Source organism: Crotalus tigris, unplaced genomic scaffold (genome assembly GCF_016545835.1).
Source record: "Crotalus tigris isolate CLP2741 ecotype Arizona unplaced genomic scaffold, ASM1654583v1 scf7180000019478.12717781048:2074007, whole genome shotgun sequence".
NCBI lineage: Eukaryota > Metazoa > Chordata > Lepidosauria > Squamata > Viperidae > Crotalus > Crotalus tigris.
In genome coordinates, this window is record NW_024097560.1 from 1,106,471 (window position 1) to 1,130,204 (window position 23,734).

General features: G+C 45.2%; 2 protein-coding genes across 3 annotated transcripts; both read right to left on the reverse strand.

Moving 5' to 3' along the window:
* Window positions 1-1,194: 1,194 nt before the first annotated feature.
* On the reverse strand, window positions 1,195-4,828 carry ERP29 (endoplasmic reticulum protein 29). The gene is made up of 3 exons (XM_039362500.1): window positions 4,651-4,828; window positions 3,316-3,454; window positions 1,195-2,097 (listed from the first exon to the last, which is right to left on the reverse strand). The coding sequence occupies exons 1-3, from the start codon at window positions 4,786-4,788 to the stop codon at window positions 1,589-1,591; spliced, it is 786 nt and encodes a 261-aa protein (XP_039218434.1). The 5' UTR covers window positions 4,789-4,828; the 3' UTR covers window positions 1,195-1,588.
* A 546-nt stretch (window positions 4,829-5,374) lies between these two features.
* Window positions 5,375-22,326, reverse strand: NAA25 (N-alpha-acetyltransferase 25, NatB auxiliary subunit). 2 transcript variants are annotated; one of them, XM_039362484.1, is made up of 24 exons: window positions 22,193-22,326; window positions 19,242-19,327; window positions 18,181-18,319; window positions 17,424-17,542; window positions 16,852-16,926; window positions 16,405-16,512; window positions 16,130-16,208; window positions 15,716-15,827; window positions 15,112-15,201; window positions 14,782-14,951; window positions 13,953-14,065; window positions 13,663-13,870; window positions 13,176-13,265; window positions 12,166-12,346; window positions 11,799-11,898; window positions 11,198-11,349; window positions 10,748-10,873; window positions 9,981-10,224; window positions 9,709-9,832; window positions 9,382-9,447; window positions 8,567-8,664; window positions 8,362-8,472; window positions 8,031-8,177; window positions 5,375-7,657 (listed from the first exon to the last, which is right to left on the reverse strand). In XM_039362484.1, exons 1-24 carry the CDS (start codon window positions 22,266-22,268, stop codon window positions 7,535-7,537), a joined length of 2,937 nt encoding a protein of 978 aa, XP_039218418.1. In that variant the 5' UTR covers window positions 22,269-22,326; the 3' UTR covers window positions 5,375-7,534. The 2 variants fall into 2 exon arrangements, 1 of the variants encoding a protein (XP_039218418.1); XR_005559031.1 differs by lacking the exons at window positions 5,375-7,657; window positions 8,031-8,177 and having other exon boundaries at window positions 8,416-8,472; window positions 8,567-8,659.
* Between the last annotated feature and the right edge of the window lie 1,408 nt (window positions 22,327-23,734).

Consider the following 23,734-nt stretch of genomic DNA (forward strand, 5'->3'; position numbering starts at 1 on the left):
TGGGAAGAGAGGGATGCACAGAAAAGGGCATCCTTTGTCCCACTCCAGAAAAACGCACACCAAGGGTGCAATTATCAGAGATCTGCGACAGTTGCGCCTTCTTAACTGTGGTGTTCTATTTCACTACGGCATTTATTTGAAAACTCCCGATGAAGGGTGCTACAGACCAGCTTTCCCTAACCCAGCACACTCTAAATGCTAAAGGGAAGAGCAGGAAGTTTTTAAAATTAACTTTAATTAAAAATGGTCCAAAAATTGTTTGATGGGTAAAATGTTTCTGACATTGGGCAATAAATTTAAACACCTGCCCTGCCCTATTTTTTTAACTGAACACTGTTGTAAGAGGGTTAATACAAAGCCAACGTTCATCTACCCATTGCACAAGCAGGTTCACCTAATATCCCAGACTGACGCTGGAAAATAGCTTACTTTTTGGAATATATTGGGCTCTTTGAACCTGAGGGAGGAATGATGCTCCCTAGATCAGGCACTGCCTTATTTAATAAAGCAGAGGTAGAAGAAAAATAAAATGGTAGTGCTTAAAACATTTCCCTGCTCCCAGTTCCAACTGGTATTGACAATTCTTTCCTTCCAGCTTCAAGACCCCAAGAAGTTGAGTTGTAGATGGAAACGTTCTGGAAGACTTCAGGTTATTAGAGGTAGCACAGAATGGAACTGGTCACAGACATTAGGTTTTTAAGAATCTGAGCTGTGATATAAGTTCCTAAATTTTGTGATGAAGGAAGGATTGCAAATGTTTTATTTAGCAAAGCTTGGTAGAACTAGGTGTCCTTTGAAGAATGAAGTCTGAGAGTTTGATTTGCTTAGATTTGGCTTAGCATGTTGTGTGAATTCAAACTATTGCAAAGTATTCAATAAAGCAAGGTTAGTTACATTATGACTTGTCCCAACCGCTTGTCTCAGATGTCAGAAGGGAGGCAAGCTGGACATTTACATTTTCCTGATCAAAAAAACCTTGTGGTTTTTCTCATACAGTTGTGTTTGTGTGCATGTGGGCTTGTATGTGATTCAAGACAGAGTTGCTAAATAAAGTGTTGAAAGATATAGTAAATCCCCTTATTGGCAATCTCAAATGCAACTTTAAATGTCAAACACAATTTCATTTCTTAGCTCAACCACGAGAGTTCATTTGATTAAGAAAGTTGTGATAAAAGAGAAAAATGCCTTTACGCGTTTGTTTCCCCAGTAACTTTTATTATCAAATTAAGTACCTTTTCCATAAAACTGATTTCGGTGAATACTGGTCAGTAAGAGACAGGGATAGCTTTGACTTCACTTTCTCTAATAAATTTCCCTTGGACCAAATGGTGCTCCACACACACACACACACAAAAACCACCCAGAGTGCTAACCCCGTTTCTTGCATGCTCAAATTCCTCTCAATGGAGTGGGGTTATTAGACTTCATGGTTGTCTCAGAAATTTCCCCCTGCTGAAGTTGGGGTGGGTAGGGGGCTTTTAAAAAGGCTTTGCAACCTCTTTGAAACAGCAAGGGGAAGTTTTTGCCTGCTTAAAGGAGCACCAGTTGGGACCTCATCCCACGCTAGATACCCTCTTCACCTGCCCTGTTAAAGTTCTTCCTTCTCATTGTTCGACTTCTTTTGGAAGGAAGACAGGATGTTTAAGCGCTTTGAGAGTTCCTCTTTCTTCCCATCGCTCATCTTGGTCTCATCTATCAGCTTGGTGATCCGGGAGATCTCGTTGGGGATGAACTGGTCCCCCTGGGCAAGGATTTTGCCCATGATTTTGATGTATTGCTCAGCAGATTTGCGTTCGCTCTCTTTGGCCTTGGCCAAATGCTCTCGGCCCTCTTCCAGGAGAGCTTGGCGATGCTCAGGTTCTTGGGCGGCACTTACAAATTTGCTGGCCAAGGCATCGAATATTTTCAGGCAACCTGGCATTCCCATGTAGATCCCTCGGAGTTTCAGCCAACGCTGGAGAGCGCTGGCCTTAACCTGCCCATCGTAAGGCAAGGGGTTCTCCAGGTCACCGTCTTGGAACAAGTAGAAGACTGGATAGGAGTCTTTATCCAGTTTGTATTTTTCCCCCAACTCCACATTCTGCTTGTCACCATAATCTGTAAAAAAAAGCCATATAAATTCAGGTAGGAGACTTGGATTGGGAGAATAACAAGTTAGTGGGTTTGCTGGTCATTGTTCACCTCAGATGTGATTAACCAGGAGTCACTTTATCGGAGAAAGGGGTAGCATATAAATTTAATAAATCAATCAATAAATAAGAGTGCTTAAGTGACTTTCACAAGTCCAAACTGAAGAAATTTCTAAACGGAAATGTTAAGTTCTGTTTGAGTGGGTTGATTAAACTATTACCTAACTTTCTTCATATAAAGAAACATTCAATCATTTGAAGGATGAAAATATGCAGCTGGTAGAACCCCAAAATTTTAAAGCCTTGAGGTCTAGCAGCTTGTTCCTTGCAAAGCACATCCTAGCTAAAGCACAAGACCAAAAAGTGCAGCCCTGCAAGAGAATTCAAACTCTTTGTGCTATTATTTTGACTGTCCTGGGGTGGAAAGAAACAGCAGGTGTCCTTTTAAAAGAGGGACCGGGGGGGGGGGGGAATTTCCCTTTCTAAAATGGTAACAGAGAGAGGCCCATTTTAGAAATGAAGATCGAAAGTTGAACTTTTGGAAACTCTTGTGTTTCCACCGAGATGACCCAGGTCTCATTATGGGCCAGGAGGAAAAACGGTGTTAGATCTGTGAGGGTATTTGCAACCCTGCACCCAAAACCTTGTAATGGCTGAAGGCTCAGTGGTTAGAGCCGATACAGAGGCTACATCTGGAAAGTACAGACTGAGCACATGACAATTAAGTAAATCCAGAGAGTTTTGTTTATGAGAGACAGTATGGTCTAGTGGCTACGGCACCAGGCTAAAAAGCGGGAAATTGTAAGTTCTAGTGCTGCCTTAGCCATGAAAGGCAGCTGGGTGACCTTAAGCCAGTCCCCCCCCCCTTTCAGCCCAGCCCACCTCACAGGGTTGTCGTTGTGCGGAATATGAGGAGGAGGAAAGTATGTTGGACATGTTTGCCACCTTGACTTATATCTCAAAATAATAAAAGCGAGATACAAATATATATATATAAATCCTGCCTTTATTATTTTGATAAATAACTCAAGACAGCTAACATACCCAGTACAATACCAAAATACAGCATGAATCTTATTTCTTAAAATTGCACGACCATTTTAAGAAATAAATAGATCTTCCTCATCATCTCAAAACCAACCTCTGGACCTCAGGTAGGGACCACCTAGACAGAGCCCCATCTCACCTGAGATCCCCACCTCAGCCACCAGCAGGTCACTGCTGGACTCTGAACTCTCAGCCACCTTTTTGAACTCATCCTGCTTCTCCCCGTAAGGGTACTGGGTGTCGAATTTCACCAGGACGTACTTGTGCTTTGGGATCACCTGTGGAAAGAGCAACACAAGCAAGGCTTTGAGGAAATGGCTTAGCCTGTGAAAACCCACAAGGATTGTCCCGTACAGTGTTTTCTCCATCACTTTTTCTAGCAATGAGTTGAAAACCTGTTATGTTCCCTGGTATTTCAAGCCATTTTTCTTGGGTCCTCCTAGACCCACACATTGCAGCAAATTATGTTTTTTTTTTTTCAAGCAGGGTTTCCTGAATAAACCACAACTGGGAGGGAAACACACCACACATCAAGCCACTGAGCTGATCGACAGACTGAAGGGCAGGGGGGCTCTGAGAGGCCAAAGAGCTGGAGGTCCATAGAGGCCAGAAGGGCCAAACAAGCAAACCCCAGAGGTGAGCGCTGGGCTTGAGGAGCAGGGTCTGAGGGGCTGGAGCCCCCCTGCAGAAGGACCAGCTGGAAGAGGAGGTGCTTACTAAGGCCCCTCCCTGCCTAAACGCTCATGATCACCCTGCAGAATCTGCCACAATGGATCCCTTCCAAGAATGGAGAACAGGTTATTCTGCAGCGTCTCCAGGAAGGAGTTGCTTTGATGCCTCACTGCCTCATTCTAGGCTTGGGGAAACCGAGGCAGCACCCAGGTGGGGCTGCCTGCGGCCTTCCGGCCATGGTTCCCACGCCTCCCTGGCGACCGACTACCTCCCCAGATCCAGAGCACAAAGAGCCGAGATGGGCAGCATGTCATTTTGATAATAACAAAGGCAAAGCCTTGCAGCCCTTCCTGAGTAAAAGGTGCGGGGAGGAGAGCCTGGGATTCCCATCATCCCGAAAGCCTCGCTGGGCTCCCCCTTCCCGCACTTGCTTAGAAGGGAAAAATGCACTTTGCGCGGGATCAGAGGCACGGCTGCCCTGCTCTAAAAGCACGGCGGTCCCAGGGAAGAGGAGGTCCGTATCGCCCTTGCCGTCCACTTGGCCTCCCCGGATTGGCGAGTCGTGGGAATCGCCCCGCTGTCTCCCCGCCCTCTCGGGCTTTCCGGGGAGGAGCGCTGGGGAAGGGGAACTGAGAGGGGCGCGCTTTCGGCTCCCCAGACGCCTCCTTCTGCCAGGCCACCCCGGCGCGGCCTGCTTCCACTCTACGGGCGAAGGCGCCAGGCCCGGGATGCGCCCCGCCAGCCGCTTCGCTCTGCGGCAGCGCTAGCCCCGTCTGGACCCCGGGGCGGGGCGCGGGCTTACCTTATAGAAGGTGACGGCGTCCAGCGGGAGCGCGCCCTTGGTGTGCAGCGCGCCGCACCTCTCGGGGGCCGCGCAGAGCAGGAGCAGCAGGAGGAGGCAGGAGCAGCAGCAGCAGGCGCGGCGCCCGGGACTCGCCATGGCGACCAAGTGGCTGCTGGGCGAGCGGGCGACGAACTTCCCCGGCGGGGGCGGGGCTTGCGGGGGCGGTTCCGCTGCACTCACCGGCGCCCCCCGCAGGCCAAGCCGGGGAGAGCCAGCCGGGTTCCCCCCCCCCACGCTTCTCCCCGCCCTGCTCCGACCTCTGGCTGGTGGGCAGCTGCCCACCCCCCCCAGGCCATAAAGGCTGCAGTTTTAGAAACGCCGGGCTGCCTAACAGCATCTCCCCGGGGCTGCTCTTTCTCCTCTCCTGGCTTTTGAGATTTCTCTAGGCAGCTTTGCAAATGTCAGTTTAAATGGTGCAAGCGCTGAACCCCACAACCCTTCTAATGCTGCCTTTACGCTGCAGAAAAAGGGCCTTAAAATGCACCAAGCCAGCCGTGACTTCTGCCAGCCTGAGGCCTGTAGACCTCTCTAACCTCTGTCTGTCCCCACAACGCTTAAAAGACCCCTTAAACGGTGCAATTTTGGATCACAGCTAACTTCTTAGCATTGAAAAGCAAAGACCTCACTTCAGAGAGAGGTGAACGTTTCCCAACTTGAAAGAAACAAAAAGGCACAGAAAAAGTTGGTTATAAAGAAACCGAGTTTTTTTTATAAATTATAAACCCATTCAGTTTACAGCAGATTGTTAGCAGTTTTATCCTTTTAAATTTCTGTTGGTGGTTGAGGTGTTTAACATAGTCACAAATTAAAAACAGCAAAGCAAAGCAAAGAAGCTCCACAGTGTTAGAACAGAACAGGTAGCCAAATACCTCTCCTTTTACAGCTCAAATAAGAGGCAAAACAAACCCCATGATTCAATTATCGGAATTTCAAATATAAATTCAATTTCTAAATGTAAGAAAATGATTTAAAAAATGATAAACCCTAAACTTCCAACATTGGAAAGGAAACACAGTTGCACAGATGTTCTTCTTCCTCAAAAGGAAACTGAGTTTGCAGCCTGACAGAAAATATAACCCAAAGGTTTTCATTCCTAGAAGTTGCCTCGGAAGGACCCTGAATCAAAGGATTACTTATTCTCAAGCTTTTAGCTCTTTTTAAATACCCCCAAGTACGCTGACCCACTTCCAGAAGACTTGGACAAAATAATTATATCACAATTCAGAATTTCACATGTTTGTGCAAAAGGGAAAAAACAGCCCATCAACATGCTGGATATGCTGGCAGACAGCAATAAATCGGGCTGAACACCCCTTCGGCTGAACCAAGGCCACTGCTTCAATGTCTGGATCCTGGCTAACGAGAAAGTAACCCATATAGTTGGGGTTACCTTAGCTTACCTGACTCTGATGCTACCTGGTTATCTTCCCGGCCGTAAAGTCTTACGTTCACGAGACTTCCTTTCAATCTGGCCATTGCTTAGGAAAAAAACAGGACCACATCCTGTGGTTTTTAGTACCCACTGATTAAAAAAAAATACAATGGTAACCAATCAATTCTCTCAAGTCAACTCGGAAAACACGAGCTTAGTGATATCACAGAAAAGTGAAACCTGCTACGAATGTGCACAACGAAAGGCCAACTTGCCATCAGTAACCGCAACTGGCTACGCAGGAACGCAACCCTTTTTTCACCCAACAGCTTGAATGTCAAAATGCAGAGCACTTGAAATACTCCGTGGCTCAACAGGTATTTTGGGAGTTCTGAATGCGAAAAGGGTGGGAGGATTTGAAAGCAGTTGGAGCTTCTTGTTCTCCATTCTTGGGTCCCATCCAAAATCCACCTTATAAATACATATTCGGGAGCGCTTTGAAATTAGAAATATGAAAAAACTGCGGCTCAGCTCAACTCAGCCAGCCTGCCTCAACATGCCAACTCTGAAAGTGGAAGAAACATCAAGGCACCACCGCACAGCTTTAGACGGCAGACTATTTTCTTTAAAATAACAACAGCTCTGTTGTGGGGTTTTTTTGCCACCACTTACATTGATAACCGTTTACCTGATTCCTATGGAATTCTAGGTCCAGTCGCATTTCTAAACCAAGTTTTTCCATTTTCTTGGAAACCACTGGAGTGGCTTTAACTGACAGCGCTGTTCTGCGGCATTTACAGGGTATGGAAAAGGAGGTTTGATGCGATAACTGACGCTGGCCCTCTTTCCAACCAATTCGAACGGCTGTAAGGGAAGTTGCATACATAAAGGAGAATAAAAGACCCTGTTGTAAACCAGATCGTTCAATGGTCAGATTTACTTGGCTATAGCAGAAGCAGGAGAGCCCAAGAGATGCTTAGGGTGTCCACAGATGACCTCCGGCCTGGTCATTTGCTTCTGTAGGGCAAAAACGTGCACACAAAATAAACGCTGCCTTGCCTATGGGAGAGGAGAAAGTACAAATTCCTTTGAAATATGCTTTACACTGGATTCCTACTGCTGCTTCTAAAGAGTTGGAGACTCTCCACAGTTTCTGAAGAACCTCCCCTCCCCCAGAGCCAAGGGAGAGGCAATGAGTTAGGCCGGGGATCTAGAATCTGTTGTGATCTGCTTATGAACATGTATAAAAAGTGGTCTAACCCTGACCGTGGAGGGTCCCTGTGTCCATTCTTTTAATGTACAATAATTTAATCGACTTGAATATATATTTTAATACATAAAAAAAGTTTGTGATCAAAGTCCTTCATGCATTTATGAGGAAGTTCCAGATTTTAACACAGAAGGGATGGTAGATCTTGCTTATCTGATGCCAATGCTTCAGTCTGACTTTCTCCACAAGGAGGCATTTCATCAAACCTTTAGATTTTTTATTGTATCGAGTCTCTTTTTCAGCAGCTCTCCAATTTCTTGAACCGCGTGCTGGTAACTACTCTGGACTTTCCCTAGCGCAGTCTTTGTAAACTTCTTTTCTTCCTGCATAAGAGAAGAGGGCGTGCACACAAGATAATCAAAACCAACCAGACCGACTCTTGAAATATTCCCATAAAAATCTCCAAATAACGATACATTTACATTACAACTGTCCTTGAATTTCTAAGAAGAGATACTGGCAAATTACAATTTTTAAAGGAAAAAAACAGCTTAAGGATGCACAGTATTGGACCAGCCAAAGTATTTGAGCTAGCCATCTGCCAGGAACTTCAGACTGGCAAACCAGCTGTGAGGTTTTCCACGCGCAAGAAATATTTTGAGCAAAAAGGCAGGGTTAAAAATGAACAGAAAGAGTAAGACAAATTCTGACCACAGGAGATCGGAGAGCATTCCTTTAAAAGCTACTATTTCTTACCTGCAAAAGTGAATTATTGTCTATGTACAGCTCTTCAAGTTTAAGTGCAGTTAAGTTAATTTCAAGCCCTCTGAGGTGATCTATCACGTTGGAAATGAGCGTCTGGAGTCCAGAAACATAATCTTGGAAGCTGGTGAACACAGGAGGCTACAAAGACGTGCGAGAGGGGAAGCTTTAAAAGGCCTTCCGTGGTCTGTCCTCAATTGTTTAATTTGTTACATGAACCAAATGAAGAATTTGCTCTCAACCATCAGGAATTAGAGGCCAAGCTGTGGCTTGGGGTGGGGGGTGGGGGACAGGAAGAGGAAGAAGGCAACCTGGCCTAGCATACCAGGGCTCCACTGCTGTCTTTCTTCTTCTTCTTCTTCTTCTGCAGGGTTGATTTCCAGGGCCGAAGGATGGCGTCCGAGTAACTGCAGACCCACGAGACGAGGGAGGTGGTCTGCGAGGATGAGAAGTGAGGGGGGAGGCGCTTTAGGGGTGCTGCTGCCTTTTGCAGCAAAGCAGGCTGGGTGGCTCAGATCGCCCAGACTCACCTCCACAAAGAAGACCAGGTTTTCTAAAATATTTGGATGAGTTTTGAAGTTGCCCTCTCTGACTTCCAACAAATCGCCTTTGCATTTATTGACCTGATCTTAAGAAAAGAAGGAGAGAGAGGAAGAGGGGAGAAAAAAAGTTTGTGAATCTTTGAGTTTTTTGCAAAGCCACACAGATACCCATCTGCCCTCTTTGCAGCCATACAGACTCTGCTCCCTTTGGCTGAATTATGGAAGATATAACGGATATTCCTCCCGGAAATAGACAAAGCTGTAATGATCCATCCTCTCCATGATGCTGATTCTCAGAGCCTGATGCTCCGAAGTAGAGCACTTCCTTCCCGTCTGTAAAATGGCCACATTCCTGTAACCCATAAAGGGTCAAGCTCTTTCTGACTTCTCCTTTTTCTCACTCAGCATCTTTGTTACTTTCCTCTCCAACTCTTGCAGGAAGCAAAACCAACATGCCAGAAGTGCGAACTACTTGCTTAAAGAAAATAGGCTAAGAAGGCCGGGGCAATTAAAACGTAACTGAAAGAAAAATACCTGAATAACTAATTCATATGGCCTTTCAAGGCTTTCCCTCAAATCTATGCAGTACTGGTGACTTAAGATGTCTTTCCTATGAATGCTGCATACTTTCATAACGTTGGCCTAAGTGAATAATTGGGGCCTGCCTTGTATTTACACACTGTGGGTAAAAATAATCTTTAGCAGTTCTGCAGAGGTGGTCTGTGAAAGCTGGCTCTTTTAGGAAAGGGGAAGGTTTGTCAGGCCTGAAGCAGGTCAGAATTCTTGGGGACTTATTTGCATACCTGTTAGTTGCTCCAGTAATGATTTCAAACAATTTCCTATTCGCTCTTGAATTGCCATGGAATCTTCTGCAAATAAATAAGGGAGCCACTTGTTTATCCAATTAGAAGTGGGCTATCGTAAATACACAAATAAGGAGGGGGGGGGGTGAGAAGAAGCAAAAGGAAAAAGCAACAGTGGCACAACTCAGATATGAAAGTTGTGGACCTCAACGCCCAGAATTCCCCAGCCAGCAAGGTTAAAGTTGCCAAGGTTGGACACTCCTGGACTTATCCCCGTTTCCCGCGCTCTCCCTTCAGCCCCAAATTGAAGGAAGTCGGAGGGCTTACCTAAGCCATTGGTATCTAATTCATAAATTTCACTAACTAGGTAAAACAAGCTGGTTTGGGACTGGCAGCTCCCACTGTCAAAGAAGCTGGCCATCCGTGAAGAAGGAGGCCCGAGGGCCGGATACTGTGGAAGGAGGAGAAACACAGCCTATCACATAATTTCCAAGGAAAAAAGACATTATTTGAGATCTAACCCAAGCTGCTTTCCAAGAGCCCCGTTTACTATTGTAACCGTCTATTTAAAAAAATAGCATTCTTTCCCTGACCTGTACCTGAATATTTTTCTGTAGGAACCACTTCCCCGACCTCACTGCATCGTCCAGCTGCCGCAGGAGAGTCCGGACGGTGTCTATCTTGGAGGAGACTCCATTCTCGGTGCTTTTTTCTGAGTTCTTCGGCTGGCTGCTGTGGCTAAGAGCTGGCAGCCCACCTATTAACCGTAATGTCAGGGACCGAATCTGCAACCAGGTGGTCTCTTCCTCCAAGGAGTATTTTCTGTGCTCTTCAGAAATACTCCTGAGAGAGAAACGGAAAGAGGAAGAATTCAGGTCCAGAAACCTATACGCAAGCCGCCTATTTTGTTATCCCTGTATTCCTGAAACTTGGAAGTCTTCACGTTTGTGAAGGGATGCGTCATTCCTTCCATCCACAAAGGTACAGTAAAACCTTATTCTAACACATTTTTTGCAAGTCTGGGGGAAGGAGGGGTTGATTAAATCCAAGTGGATGTAATGTATACCCATCTGCACACTTGTGTTTGTATGTTATTTCTTTTGGGTCATTATGCAAATGATACAGACCACAGGGTTTATCTGGAAACCCCCAAATAGGTTCCTAGCTTGGGGTGAAAACTGAAGTAAAGAATTCCTTCTAAATGGTGCTTATACTTCACTGCATCTATTATAATTCGGGATGATCTATTTATTTCAGATGGCTGTATAAATGCCCAGTGTAAAACCTACACTGTCCCTGGATATATTCCCGTTTCCCTTCAGATCATATAAAGCTTCTACTGTGCATCATAACCTTTGGGGCTTACTTGTCTTTCGGGTCCCAATTAAATAAGACGGTGAGGTCTCTATTATCCCGCAGGTCCTTCCAGGGAATGTCGTCCTCTTCCGGACTTAGGCTCATGGATTTAATACTTTCTTCCAAACTTGTTGATCTGGTTCATGAGGAACCAAACAGAAATGCTGGGTTAGGCACTCAAAAGTGTTTGCTGATATTTGCTTAAGGTTTTTTTTTCTCTTTTCAATAGGGCCATCGGAGGTCTCCCGACTGCAAGGGAAAACACGCCAGGTGACGGATTGTGTTTTCATCCAAAGCTCCTCTCTCTATGAAAATAAGCCAAACAGGCCCAGATATTTCAAGAGTTGCTAGGATCTGTCCTTTATTTTTACACAGTATCGCTGCTACTCAAACCCTGATCAACTTCGCTGCCTTTCCAGGAAAAGCCCTCACAGGGTTACAGACATTTCTCTGGACTCACATATTGGCTTCCAGGAGAAGATCCAGCAACATTCGTTCCGTGCGGACTTGTGCAAAATGAAGTGAGGAGTTCAGCCTGTTCCTGAAAGCGATGAATTCTGGGATCTTCTCAAATGCCCCGTATTTATAGGCCTGAATGATGTATTCTGAGGTCTGCAAAGAAAACACAGAAGGCTTGAGACAGTCAAGAGAGACGGACTCCTGTGTAATGCTTGCCTGGTGGGAGTCCCAAAAGATGCTCCAGAGGCATGTTCCAATCCTGAGGGGCCCCAGCCCTTGTGCAGCCGTCACTCTTGAGACTTGCACAAACTTTTGTGAGCGTGGTTTTAGGGAGGAGGAAGCAGGAAGTGGAACCTCAGTGAGGAAGTAGGACCAAGTGCTTCAAGGTTTAGAAATTATTTCTTTACTCGAGCTGATTATTGACCAAAGCACAAGTCCATCCATCCTTGCCTCCCTTCTGCCTCTCCTACCAGACTGTGGGTATCACCGTGAGGCCAGGCAAAGGGAGAGGAACGGCAGGAAGGGCTGGCTCTGCTTCAGAGGACTTTGCACATGCTCTCTCAAGGGGAGAAACTGATTCTTCCTCCTGTTCCCACACTTACATCTTTCTGGTTGGAGTGGAAAAACCTGAGTGCAAAGTTGCAAGATTGGGACGCAGCAGCATAATGGCCAAAAGCTGTGGCATAGCGGGTCAGCAGGTATCTGTAATGCAGAACGCACAAACCAACAAATAAACTAACAATACTCACAAACCATGAAAGCTGGCTCAGTTTTCCCAGCTGTTAGACCACTGTTTAAAGTCCTTCCCTCAAAGGGGCACAGCGGCACCTCTCCTCGCCCAAAGACCCCCCACAGGACCCTTTCCCAACCTCTGGCGAATGGAGGAGAGACCAGGCAGAGGACCACCTTCCCTGCCCAAGACAGCAGCTCCACGAAGCCCCTGGCCCAGGAGAGAGCCGAGTCACCCACCCGATGGTATCGTGCTGTATGTGCTTGGCATCGAGGCTGGAGTACAGCTCCACCACTGGCTCGAAGGCCCCCAGCATGCAGTAGATTCGGATGAGCAGCAACTTGAACTGGGCATTGGAAGGGCTGCAGGTCAACCCTTCCTCTAGCAGAGTCAAGCACTGCCAGACGGCTGGTCCCTCGCCTGGAGGGGGGAGAGGGCAAAAACAGTTCTCAAACTGTGAGCAAGGCACAGGAAGTACGTGAAGCCCACTTGTCCGTGAGATTAATTTGTTTAGTTCTTCTTTAAAGCTGCATTGTATTCATAACGGGGGAAGAAATTCCAAGATTCAATGTGTAAAGAACACTTTTATTATGTCCCCAAACTCCAATTCTTCAGCTGCTTTAGCAGATTTCAGATTCAATCTAATTGTCAACGCTGTGACAATGGATGTTCCTGCTCTGACAACTGAGGGAAACTGCAGCCATTTCCACTCCCCGAACAGCTTGCTTTTTCTGCTGTTTAGAAATCAGATGTAGAAGGGTGGGGTGGGGTGAATGCTTGAGCTCAACTAGCCATAACAATAATGCAGCTTCATGGGAACTCAAGGATTCCAATAATGTTTTGGCTGGCTGAGGAGCTGGAGAGGGAGCTTCAGCCTAATTGGAGAATGTGATTTATGACTGCTTCATGGGGGTGGGAATTGCAACTTGTTACTTTGTATCTGGGGGAAGGGAATCTAGTTTTGGGTTCAACTATGTAGTGCCCACAAAAATGTTCTTTAAGGAAGAATTCTTGCCTTGAAGTTCTTTAATGGGTTTCATCTATCGGAACCACAACACTAGTCTTACCTGAAGAACAGAACGCTTTCTCTCCAATTTTTCCATGCCCCACATAACTGTATAAATCTCTGAGCCTCACCCACTAACCTTTATTGTCATTAATAAACTAAGCAGGTTATAATCTTTCCTTCCAGGGGATTGTGTCAATCTCAAAGTCATTTCTGATCACAGACAGCTGAACAAGAACATACCTGCCTCCAGCCAGATGTCAAGGAGCAAATGAACAGCAAGCAGGCAGTAGTAATCTGAAAGATGTAACTCTGTTTTCAAACAGGATTTTCCTGGGGAATAAAAACAAAGTTTCAAAATAGAACATTTTATGCCTTCAAACGTGAGCTAGCTCAATGAAAAAGCTATTTAACATTCCTTACAGGTTTACTTAAAATGCTAAATTTCCAATTCTCCAAAATCAAAATGTAACAGTGACCAGATTTAACCAGCTGGGCTAAACAACTTGCAAGTTGGTCAATCATGCTCTAGAGCAGGGGTCCTCAAACTTGGCCACTTTAAGACATGCTGGCTGGGGAATTCTGGGAGTTGAAGTCCACAAGTCTTAAAGTGGCCACGTTTGAGGACCCCTGCTCTAGAGCTCCTTGGACAAAGGCTTAAATCCAACCGCAAAGGCAGATGGCCAGGACAGAGTCCAAGAAGGGCCAAGAGGCCCGACAGTCTCCTCACCAAAATCCAATCCGTGCCGATAACGCAACATCATGTCCTGGACTGCTGCCAGTTTTTGAGCTGTGTCCATGGTGTGGAAGAGTCCAAGCAACCGTGTCAACTGCATCACACATAGGTGCTGTTGTAAAGCTTTGATATTAGCTGGGAGCGCAAGCCTGCCTTCTGGTGGGACGGAAAGGGGGATGACCCCCAACAACTGGTTGATGAACTGCAAACAAAAGGAGAGGACTCTGTTAAGTAAGACCTCTGGAGTCCAGGAGGCAGGGGGCAGGAGTGGCCAGTGAGGTTACCTTTGTGTATTGCGTTGATGGAAGAAGGTCGACAAACACCTTGAGATCCGTAAAGCAGCAAGGTTTGTCCCCAAACATCTTGAAATACTGGAACATGAGTTCTTCTGGATTGCCTAATAAATAAAGAATCAGCAGCTGAAAAGCGGCGTAGTCAGTTTTTGGATTGTAAAACTGTCTTCTAATATTCACGAGGTCTCTTGCTACAGTAAATAGCCAGGAAAGGCCTAGAAAACTGCTCAAGAGAATCTGCAGCAAAGCAGCTTCCCAGTTAATTCACCAAACTGGATAGAGAATTCTGGGACTTGAACCCCACCCATCTTAACATTGCCAAGTTTGAAGAACGCTGGTTTAGGATTTGCTTAATTAACAAACACTTCCCTTGCAAAACCAACCATCCATCTAAAAAACAAAAACAAAAATGGGAGGTGAGGAAGGACAAAGCAAGTATCTTCACAATGTGGCATTAAAAATACAGCCCAGGAACTCTCTCAGCCTGGGCCAATGATTCCCCTCCTTAAAAAATCAAGCTACAAACGAAAGGAACGATTCATAAGGGTTTTCTTCTTGTTTGAGCACTGAGGATCTGCAGAGAGATCTGAGCACACCTTGCACTGCTGCAGCTCAAGGGAGCCTCAGCATTTACACATTTATCCACCTCCAGGAAAACTGCCAAGATTTATAATAAAAGACAAATTGTCTCCCCAGTGACCGGTGGATGTCTGCAATTCTTCTGCAGAGTTTACATCAGCCGCTGCAATCCCGACACGGTCTCCCCTTGCGCCCCCACCCCCCAAGAGGCTCCTTCCGGCATCCCTGCAGCGGCTCTTACCCAATTTCTGCTCTTCAGGGTAGCCCCTGTGCCGCAAGCGGCTGATCAGCTCCAGCTGGGCCAGGTATGGACCCCGAAGTGGACGGGCACTGTTGGACTCATGGATTAGCCTCTGCTCTATGAAGGCGACGGCTTGCTCTGTGCTGTGATGCACGTCTCCTTCCAGAGAACTGAGCACAAGAAAGGCAGTGAGGTCCAGTCCCTCCATTCCATCTCTCTCTCTCTCTCTCTCTCTGCAGCCATTTGTTCAGCTCCAGGACTTGAATTGCCTTCCTCCTTTCTCTTTATAAAGATTCCGAGCCTCTCAGAGCCCTCCAAGAGAATACTCACTGCTCTCCTTCAGCTGGAGGAGTCCAAGCCATGTCAATCAGTTGAAAGAGGGAGTCAAAGTAGATCATGTAGAACTGCCAATCATCTGGGCTAAAACAGAAAAACGAGGGAAAGAAAAAAAAGCTGAAGAGCAATGGAGAACGCCTTCTCTCTTGCTGTCTCTTTTGTGAGCAGTCACAGGGTGGACCTAGCAGGGCAGGAAGTCAAGACCGTTTCCTGAAAGGAAGAGGAAAGTTCTCCCCGCTAAGGCTCCTCTGAATGTCACAAAAATAAACCATGTGGATTAATGATGCGTGCAGATTAGGGAGCCTTTGAAACGGCAACGGTAGGTTAGGGAAAGGGTTGCTGACCAGGCCCTGGATTGGGTGATGGGTCAAAGAACAAGAAAGGTTTGGCTAAGCAGTTCTATTTAATAGAAGATGGGTGCCTCTAAATGTAATAACTGAAAAGAAAAAAAAAGATTCCAAGACAAGAACAAAAAGAAAAGAGTCTTCTTGGGGGCCGTCTAATGTATTTATTGGCCAGGGGAAACATCAGGGCAACCCCCAGGATGCAAAAGGGCTGTGCAAGGGGCGGCCCAGAGGCCCTGTCTACATTTTCTTACTTTTTAAGCAGAAGTTTTCTCGAGAGAGCGTTGCATTCTGGCCATTTGCTCAGCTTCCTGTACATCTCCATGCATTTGTTTTCTCTGCTCTGGAGAGCGCTGGTTAACTTGTCTAACACACACACACACACACACAAAATGTAAATTCACATAATGAACAAGTCAATTTCAGAAACAAAATTCCCTATCATCCAGCAAAAATTAGACTGCAGGGAGCCAGGGAAAGTTTTCTGGGATTTAATTTCAAAATTGCCTTATATAACCCAAGATGCAAACTATCTGGGATGAACACACATTTGTAGATGAGGCTGTGATAAAAGCACGTAGTTTTGCAAATTGATGCAACATTAAACTGCAGACAACCCTCTGTGTAACAGATGACATCTCTTTAACAAATGCACTGGAAAATTTTACCTCCCAATTTTCCTCTCACAACATCCAGAGCTTCTTGGTATTTTTCCAAGCGTTCTAGAATCATGTAGTAAAGTTCCACCTAGTAGAAGTGGATAGCAAGAGGAAGAGAGAAGTCAAGAAGAGAGAGACTTGCCATAATTAGCTCCACTAATTTATCTTCAGTACTACCTTTTAAGAAGGGGAGATATATTTCTTGGCCCAATAAATAGTATCACAAACTGAAATCGTTTTATTGGAACTGATGAACTTAAATCGAATTGGAAAAAAAGTCTTACTTCTGCTTCAGCCTCGATTTTATCTTCTTTCACCATTTTTTCTACCATCCTTTCAGCTAGGGGTAAAAACATGGTTTTTGAGAGCTTTTCATCCTGCGCAGATATTGACTGCAAGAAAAAAACACATAGGACTGCCATATAGAGAATCAGCCCGCCGTCTGGCTAACACAGCACTCTTGGTTTCTAGTTTTTCCCTAGAGGAGCCAAAGCAAGCAAGTTTAATGTAGCCCACTCTCAACCTCATTCCGGGAACTATAACCCCCACCCCAGGCTCCCTGTAGCTCTGGAAGACACCAAGTAAAGACAGGCTGTGCCACTGCATTACAACCCGTGCTTGAAACATATATAATCTATCTCTAACGTCTACTTAGCATTTTCACATATTTTAACTGGAAAGGAAACCAATTCCAAAGACACTTTGACTCTCCTCTGAAATGTTGGACCTACCTGCATTATTAAACTCATCACGGACCAAAAATAGTATGGGTTTTTAGGGACAATCTTGTAAAGTGCCATTCCAGCCTGGAAAAGAAGCATAAATCAAGATGACAAAGGACTTCACAGAAAACGACCCGCTAGTCAAAAGCTATAACATTCTAGCCAACGGTGACCTCAAAGGAAAGTCTTTACGCTATTTCAAAGTGTTCGCTAAGAGGAAGGAAACAGAACGATGGAGGCATTCCCGGAAGCTCACTTCTGTTACATTTTGGACAACCTAGGTGGGCAGGAACTGCCCCCTCCCTTCTTCTGTCTTCTCTGGCCTGACTCTAACTGCCACTTGAGGCATTTGCTTTAAGAGGAAACAGGAAACAGCAATCAAAACTGTAACCTGAAACTTTCTAATGTCATATGAATTTCCTTCCAAAGAAGAAAGTCTGCTCAGGAGCCTCAGCAATTCCTCAGGCTAAAAGAAGTGAAATTCTGCATTTCATCGGTGATCTATGTGGAAGCCTGCCTTCCCTGGGTCTCCTTGGAAGACGGAAGGCTGCTCCTTCCCCGAGAAAGAATCAGGCAAGTACCTGCTGCATCTTCTTATATTCTCCGACTCTCGCATAAGCCATGAAGAGATGAGAGTGATATTCCTCACTGTTGGGAACTTTCTTCACGGCTGCCTCATAGAGTTTCGTGACTAGCTCCGCTGAAAGCAGATATTCTAAGCGTTAAAAGTATGCAGGTGAAGACTCAGAGCCCTTTCATTACCGACTGAACAATTCGGCACCCTTTATTTTCTCAAGACGCGTCTTCTCCTCTTTAGGATGGCACTAGCACTTGGCATCCACCCAACCACCCCCAGATAACTGTAATATATAGGCTCAGCTGGCTGTTTGAGGGATCAGGTTTAATCAAACTTTAATCCCCCAGAATGTTTTGGAGCCGTAAAATGGGAGGTGTGTGAAAATGGTTCCCTGGCCTAGAAGTTTGGCATTATATTAATATTAGGAAATCCTGCTATGATTGAGTTAAAAAAAAAAACCTCAAAAACCATTAATTCAGAAAGTGTTTCTGCTCCCCCTCTAAATTCCAACAAGAAAAAAAAGAAATATTTCCTTAATCTTCATTAAAGTAGTTAAATATCATTCTTCTGCCTTTGAATTAAGAGTTATAACTAAAATCTTGGCTAAACAGGCTGTGTGGTGGTCGTTTTTGAGAAAATCCTTTCTTCAATATATTGAAGAAGGGCTGATGAGATGCACGTGGATTGGAAGGAGAGAGAGAGAGACTTCTTTAAATTGAAAATAAAAGCCATAAAGGGGTAAGGATAGCTGGGAAACGTACGCCGATGCATTTCTCGATACAGGATAGTCAGCGCCTGCAAAGAATTGTCATCTGTGGGTTCAAGGGCTGCTACTTCTTGGGCCAAAGTAAATGCTTCATCTTGTCTCCCAGTTCTTTGCAAGCCGATTGCTTTCAAAACCTGCAAACAGATCAAAGAATATTTTAAGAGGTTTTGCAGTAGCTGTCAATAGGAAGGATAGTCATGAAAATCCCATTCCGAGAATAATCAACAAAGAAATGTTTAGTGGGTCAAACATTAAATCTCAGAAGTTGAACACCTACGTGGCAAACAATGGGTGACAGGTTGAGTCACAGGACAGATATCCAGGACAAGAGGGAGAAAGGATACAGCTTAAACTGAATGGCTGCTAGGAACTGGTAGGGGTGTCCACATGTATCCACATTATCCAAGTTGCCAAGGTTGAGAAACACTGCTCTGGTTCAGCATTGTATGTCCATCTATGAAGCAGCGGTCAGATCGCTGTCAGTTGCCCACCCTGCTCTGCCTGCCTCTAGAGAGACAGTCCTTCAAGAAGAACAAAAATCAGCCTTCTTCAACCAGTGGTCCAATCCCCAGACTATTGAATTACAGTTTCCATAATAGTTTGCTAATGCACCCAATTTGTTCCCTCATCTCAAAAGTTTGGACTGTGATTGCTGTTTTATAATTCTCTCAGCTACTATCGTTAACACATATTTAAAAGCACTGTTGCCCATCATTTTGGTAACATTTAACTACATCTTAGGATGCTGAGCCATGTTGAGTTGGACCAATAAGTTGAAGAATTACTTCAACAAACTGGAGCTTATGATCAATGTGGCAAAGGTGATCTTACCGAGCAGAGGGAAAACCAGAAGAAACAAAGGCAATATTGCAGAGGGAAAAAACTGCCACACAACGGATGTCTTCAAAGCTTAGCTTTAAAGTCGCAGTTCTTGTTGTCCAACCCAGTCCAACCCTTTCTAGGGAGGCGACAAGATGAAAAGCAGACTCTGGCCCTTGCTTGTTCAAGATTTAAGACAAAGACAATTTAACAAAATAAACTTAACTGTGAGCTCACCTTAGCACAGTGAAGATCTTTGTGTTTTTTTAGCAGCTTGTCTGCTTGCTGGATTGCCATTTTATTATTGCCATTATCAAGATAATCTAAAGAAAAGGAGAGAGAGAGAGAGAGAGAGAGAGAGAGAGAGAGAGAGAGAAATTATTACAAACTACAAAGCCGAGGATGAGGATCGGGTTTTCCCCAATGGCAGGATTTGCCACTATAGGAAAGGAGAAGAAAATTAAAAGGATGTAACAGTCAGCCACAACAAATTGCTTCAAAACTATTAATTCAACTCCTTGAATATTAAGCATCATTCCCAGGCTAGATCTGAGAAAGTTAACAAAATTTAATTAAACTCCTATACAACACACCATAAAACAAAAAGCAAATGCCAAGGGAAAGACTCTTATTAAAAAAGATGTTATTAAAATGAGATGAAATCAGCTTGCCTGGACATTATATTATTTGTAAATGTAGTTATATCCAAAAAAACAAAAACGTTTTTTCATGACACTCACCAATTAATACTAACAAACACATTATTTTGAACTATTATTCAAATAATAGTAAAATGCTTCCAATCTTTTCCAGCATGGCCTTTCAATACAGAATTTGTTCAACAATGTACTGTTCATTTCTCCAACTTAGAAACATATCTGATATGTACATACAATGTTACTTATTTTAAAAAAATGGTTGAGAAACCTACTTTCCCATTAAAGAGACTGACTGCTCAAAGATTATTTTTAGGAGGCACAGGCAGTTTGTCAAATGTAACATTAAGCAGTTCTGACCTAATTCTTGTGAAAAGAACCAAGTACAGACAAAACCCTGAAAATGCAGTTGTTGACTTTCATGAGGAGTGCAGAAACAGCCAGGATAGCTGGGCCTATAAAGATGTACCTTGAAAATTTGCATTATCCAAATCTGCCCTAAAGCAATACTTCTTACCTCTCCCGACTAGATTTTGTTCAACTGACAAGTTAGGAAATACTTTGATTTTAGGCTGGGCTTTTTCTTCTTTGAAGCTCTCCTACCAATACTGCCTTTTATCTCATTCATTGATCAATGCAAAACTGTAAATCACCTTGTCCATTTTTAGTCAATACAAAGATAGAAAAGTGGCATTATGCAATACTGTACAAAGCAATTTTCTTAAGCAGCAGGAGTCATTTATTTGAAGCCAGGGGAGAGACAAATTAACTTGATTGCTGCCTCCGAATACCATTCCTCAAGAGCTTTTCGGCTTATTGGGAGAAGCAGTGAAGGAGGCTCACACAACAGAAGTCAAATATGAAGCAATCGAGTCAAACAAGAGTATGGGATATGCATAACCTAAAGCAAAGTAATAATTAATACTTGGACTCTGTTGGAAGATCATGCTTGTAAGAAAGAGGCCTTCAGGAGGCATGCTGACAGAACAGCTCAAGCATCTCACCAAACTATCTTGATCAAGAGATATATCAGAAATCTTATGTTTATGGGTCAATTTTTAAAAGTCTTTAGAAAAGCCACCTAGGAGAACCAGGCACCAAACCACCTTGTCTTCTAGAGAACCTGAATTATTTTCACACTTGAGAGGCACTGTGAACGATGCCCAAGCTACAGAGTTTTTTGTTCCTTGTGGACCAAAATAAACACATTGTTAAAATACATTTTTGACCTTGTTTTTAGTTCATCAGATGGAGCAAAAAGAACACAGGTGGAACCCTCAGAACTTCACCACCTAAGTTTTAAAATTAAGTTTTAAAGCTATCTAAAACCCTGGGCTCCAGCGCGTGGGTCTCACAATCAGAAAGGAAGTCCTATAGCAAGCTAAACTTCATACCATTCCTGTTTCTGCAGATTTAATCAGCTCAAGAGGTCCCTATTCCCATTCCTGTATGAATCCTATAACAGCCGTTCAGATGATTTCTGGATGGTGCCTTTTCCCTCCCTACCACAACTCCAAACTCTGTACTTGGTCAGCAACTCCTGAAAAATGTGGGAAGGATGTGTATGTGTGTGTGTGTGTGTGTGTGTGTGTATGTGTGTGTCTATGTATATACACAAAGATGCTTGTAAGAAAAAGTCTAACATTTTACAGTACCGGTTCTTTCTAAATCATAGGTGGCTGAAAAGATACAATAAAAAAACCACATTCTTTGGAGACCCACCACAGAACTATGAAAAAGCAAAAATACTTGAAGCATACTGCATATAAATAGTACTATAATCAGCACTTTGGGGAGCCTGGGCCTTACACTCAGAAAGAGAGCCCAGGTGAACGAATCCTTTGCATCCCCTGGAACTGTATTTTATGAAAAACTGTTTCATGAGGACAGGGGGTCCATCACAAAAAGTGTGTGTGGGGGGGGGTCTGCTCCCCAAAGGCTTGGATATAGTACAATTATAGTTACCGAATAACATTGCTGGATCTTCAACCCCCTCCTTTTTTGGGGGGGGGGGTCTCCATGATTACACCGTGTAAAACTTTACAAGGTTCCCTCTTCCACCCAAAAGCTTTCTCAATAAAGACACTGGGGACCTGGGAAGGGGGGAAGGAGGGGCCTTCCTCCCTCATCCCAAATTAGGGGTCTGCCCAGCCCCAATTTAAGACCACTGAGGGGAAGATTACTCCCCAAAAGCCCCCCCGTCCCTCCTTGTCCAAAACAAAGCCTCAAGGGGGGTCCCGTCCTCCCAAGAGAGATGGCACCCCTTTAGATGGCACCCCAACATCCCCACAGCGCGCGCCCCCCACACAACCAGGGCCCCCTTCTCCCTCAGGAAAAGACCCCCGAAAGCGGCCTAACCCCTCGTCCCCCCCACGAAGACGGGGGTCCCCCGTCCTCCCGGGGGCTTCGGGCGCGAAGACCCCCGAGGAGGCGGCCACGGGGCCCGGTCTTCCCTCCCTCCCTCCGAGCAGCCCCGGCCCCTCCAGGCGAGGCGTGCGAGGGCAAAAGGCGGGAAGCGCGCGCGGGGCCTACCGTAAATGGGCCGCAGGCGCCGGTCGTTCGGGTCCTGCACATGGCCTCGCGCACCCGCCGCCGCTCCCGCCGCCATGATGAGAGCGCAGAACCGCAGCGCGCAGCCGCCGCCGCCGCCGCCGCCGGGCCTGCCAGCCCGCTCGCTCGCTCGCTCTCGCTCTCGCTCTCCGCCACCCGGACGCCTGGCGGGGCGGGCCCGGGGCGAGCGGGAGGCGGCGCCAGGCCGGCCCGGCACAACGGCCCCGCGAGGTGGATCTCCGGCCCGGCCCGGCGGCCTCGTCTAGTCGACCTCTCAGGCTTCGTCCGGCCTGGTGGTGCGTGAGGGGCGCCGCGGCCTCAGTTGGGTCTTTTTTTGGGGGGGGGGGAATCCCCTCAGCCGTGGGACTGTGCAGGTGAAGCCTCCAGACTCTGAGGGGGTGTCCCCTCAGGTTTGATTTCTGTAATATCATTAACATAATCATCGTCATTATTATTGTTCGTTATTTATGAAAGCCGTCAACTCCCCAATGTGGATGTGGGGGGGGGTTGCCCCCTCAGCTCTTGAGTGTTCTTCAAATAATAGCAATGTTTACAAAAAGCCACCAATTCCTAATTTGGATCTGGGAGGGATTTTCCCCTCAGCTTTATTATTCAGCTAATAGTAATATTTATAAAAACCACCAACTCTTAAATTTGCACCTATTAGAAGCTGTCATCTCAACCTTTGAGCATTGTTATTACTATTATTCAGCTAATAGCAATATATTCAAAAGCTACCAACTTCTCATTTGATTCTGTACGGGATTATCCCAGATTGTCAGGTTAGGCTAGTCCTGGGCTAAATAGACAGCATATAAAATAGGACTTTCAAATCCTTTCTAGTTCTGTGCCTAGGATTGACAGCAAAAATAAAGCAGGTTTCCCCCCCCCCCATGGTTTTCTGGCAGAAAAAAAGCCCCACCTGCCATCGTGCTTCATATGTTGGGATTGGGGAGAACCAAGTTCAAATTTGGCAGCAGCCCAACCTTTTCTTCAGTTCCTGCAGGAAAGGTGGGGCTTAAATGTGATAAATAAACAAATTCCTGGGCAGGAAATCTGAATAAGTCCAAACTGTGTGAAAAGCTCTGATGAGAAATGGGCCTGCCCTGATAAATACTTCCAAAGTGGTATAACTTTTGACAACTGAATTCAACAGAAGATTCAGAGATGTGGCCTGGCCATTCGGGTTTTTGTAGTGTTTCATGTTGAAGGGTGAGCACAAGTCTCTGTATTAGGAGATCCTGCTTTTTGTGGTGTGTGTCTTGCCCTTCACATTCACAGTTGGATCCCAGGTCACCACAGTGAGAGAAAAATCCTTTATTAGGATAAATCTGCCAAACAGAAAGATTTTTTCTTTGGATTCCTTTTGAGATTTGCACGGGCAGTTTCTTTTTATCCATCTCCTGCAAATTATGTACATGAGCTGATTTTTTTTTCTTTGAGGTTAAAGGACTGTCTTGTCTGGCAGGAAAACAATTATAGAACTACTGAATTAAGCTTGCCACCTGGTTAGGAACTGAGAGG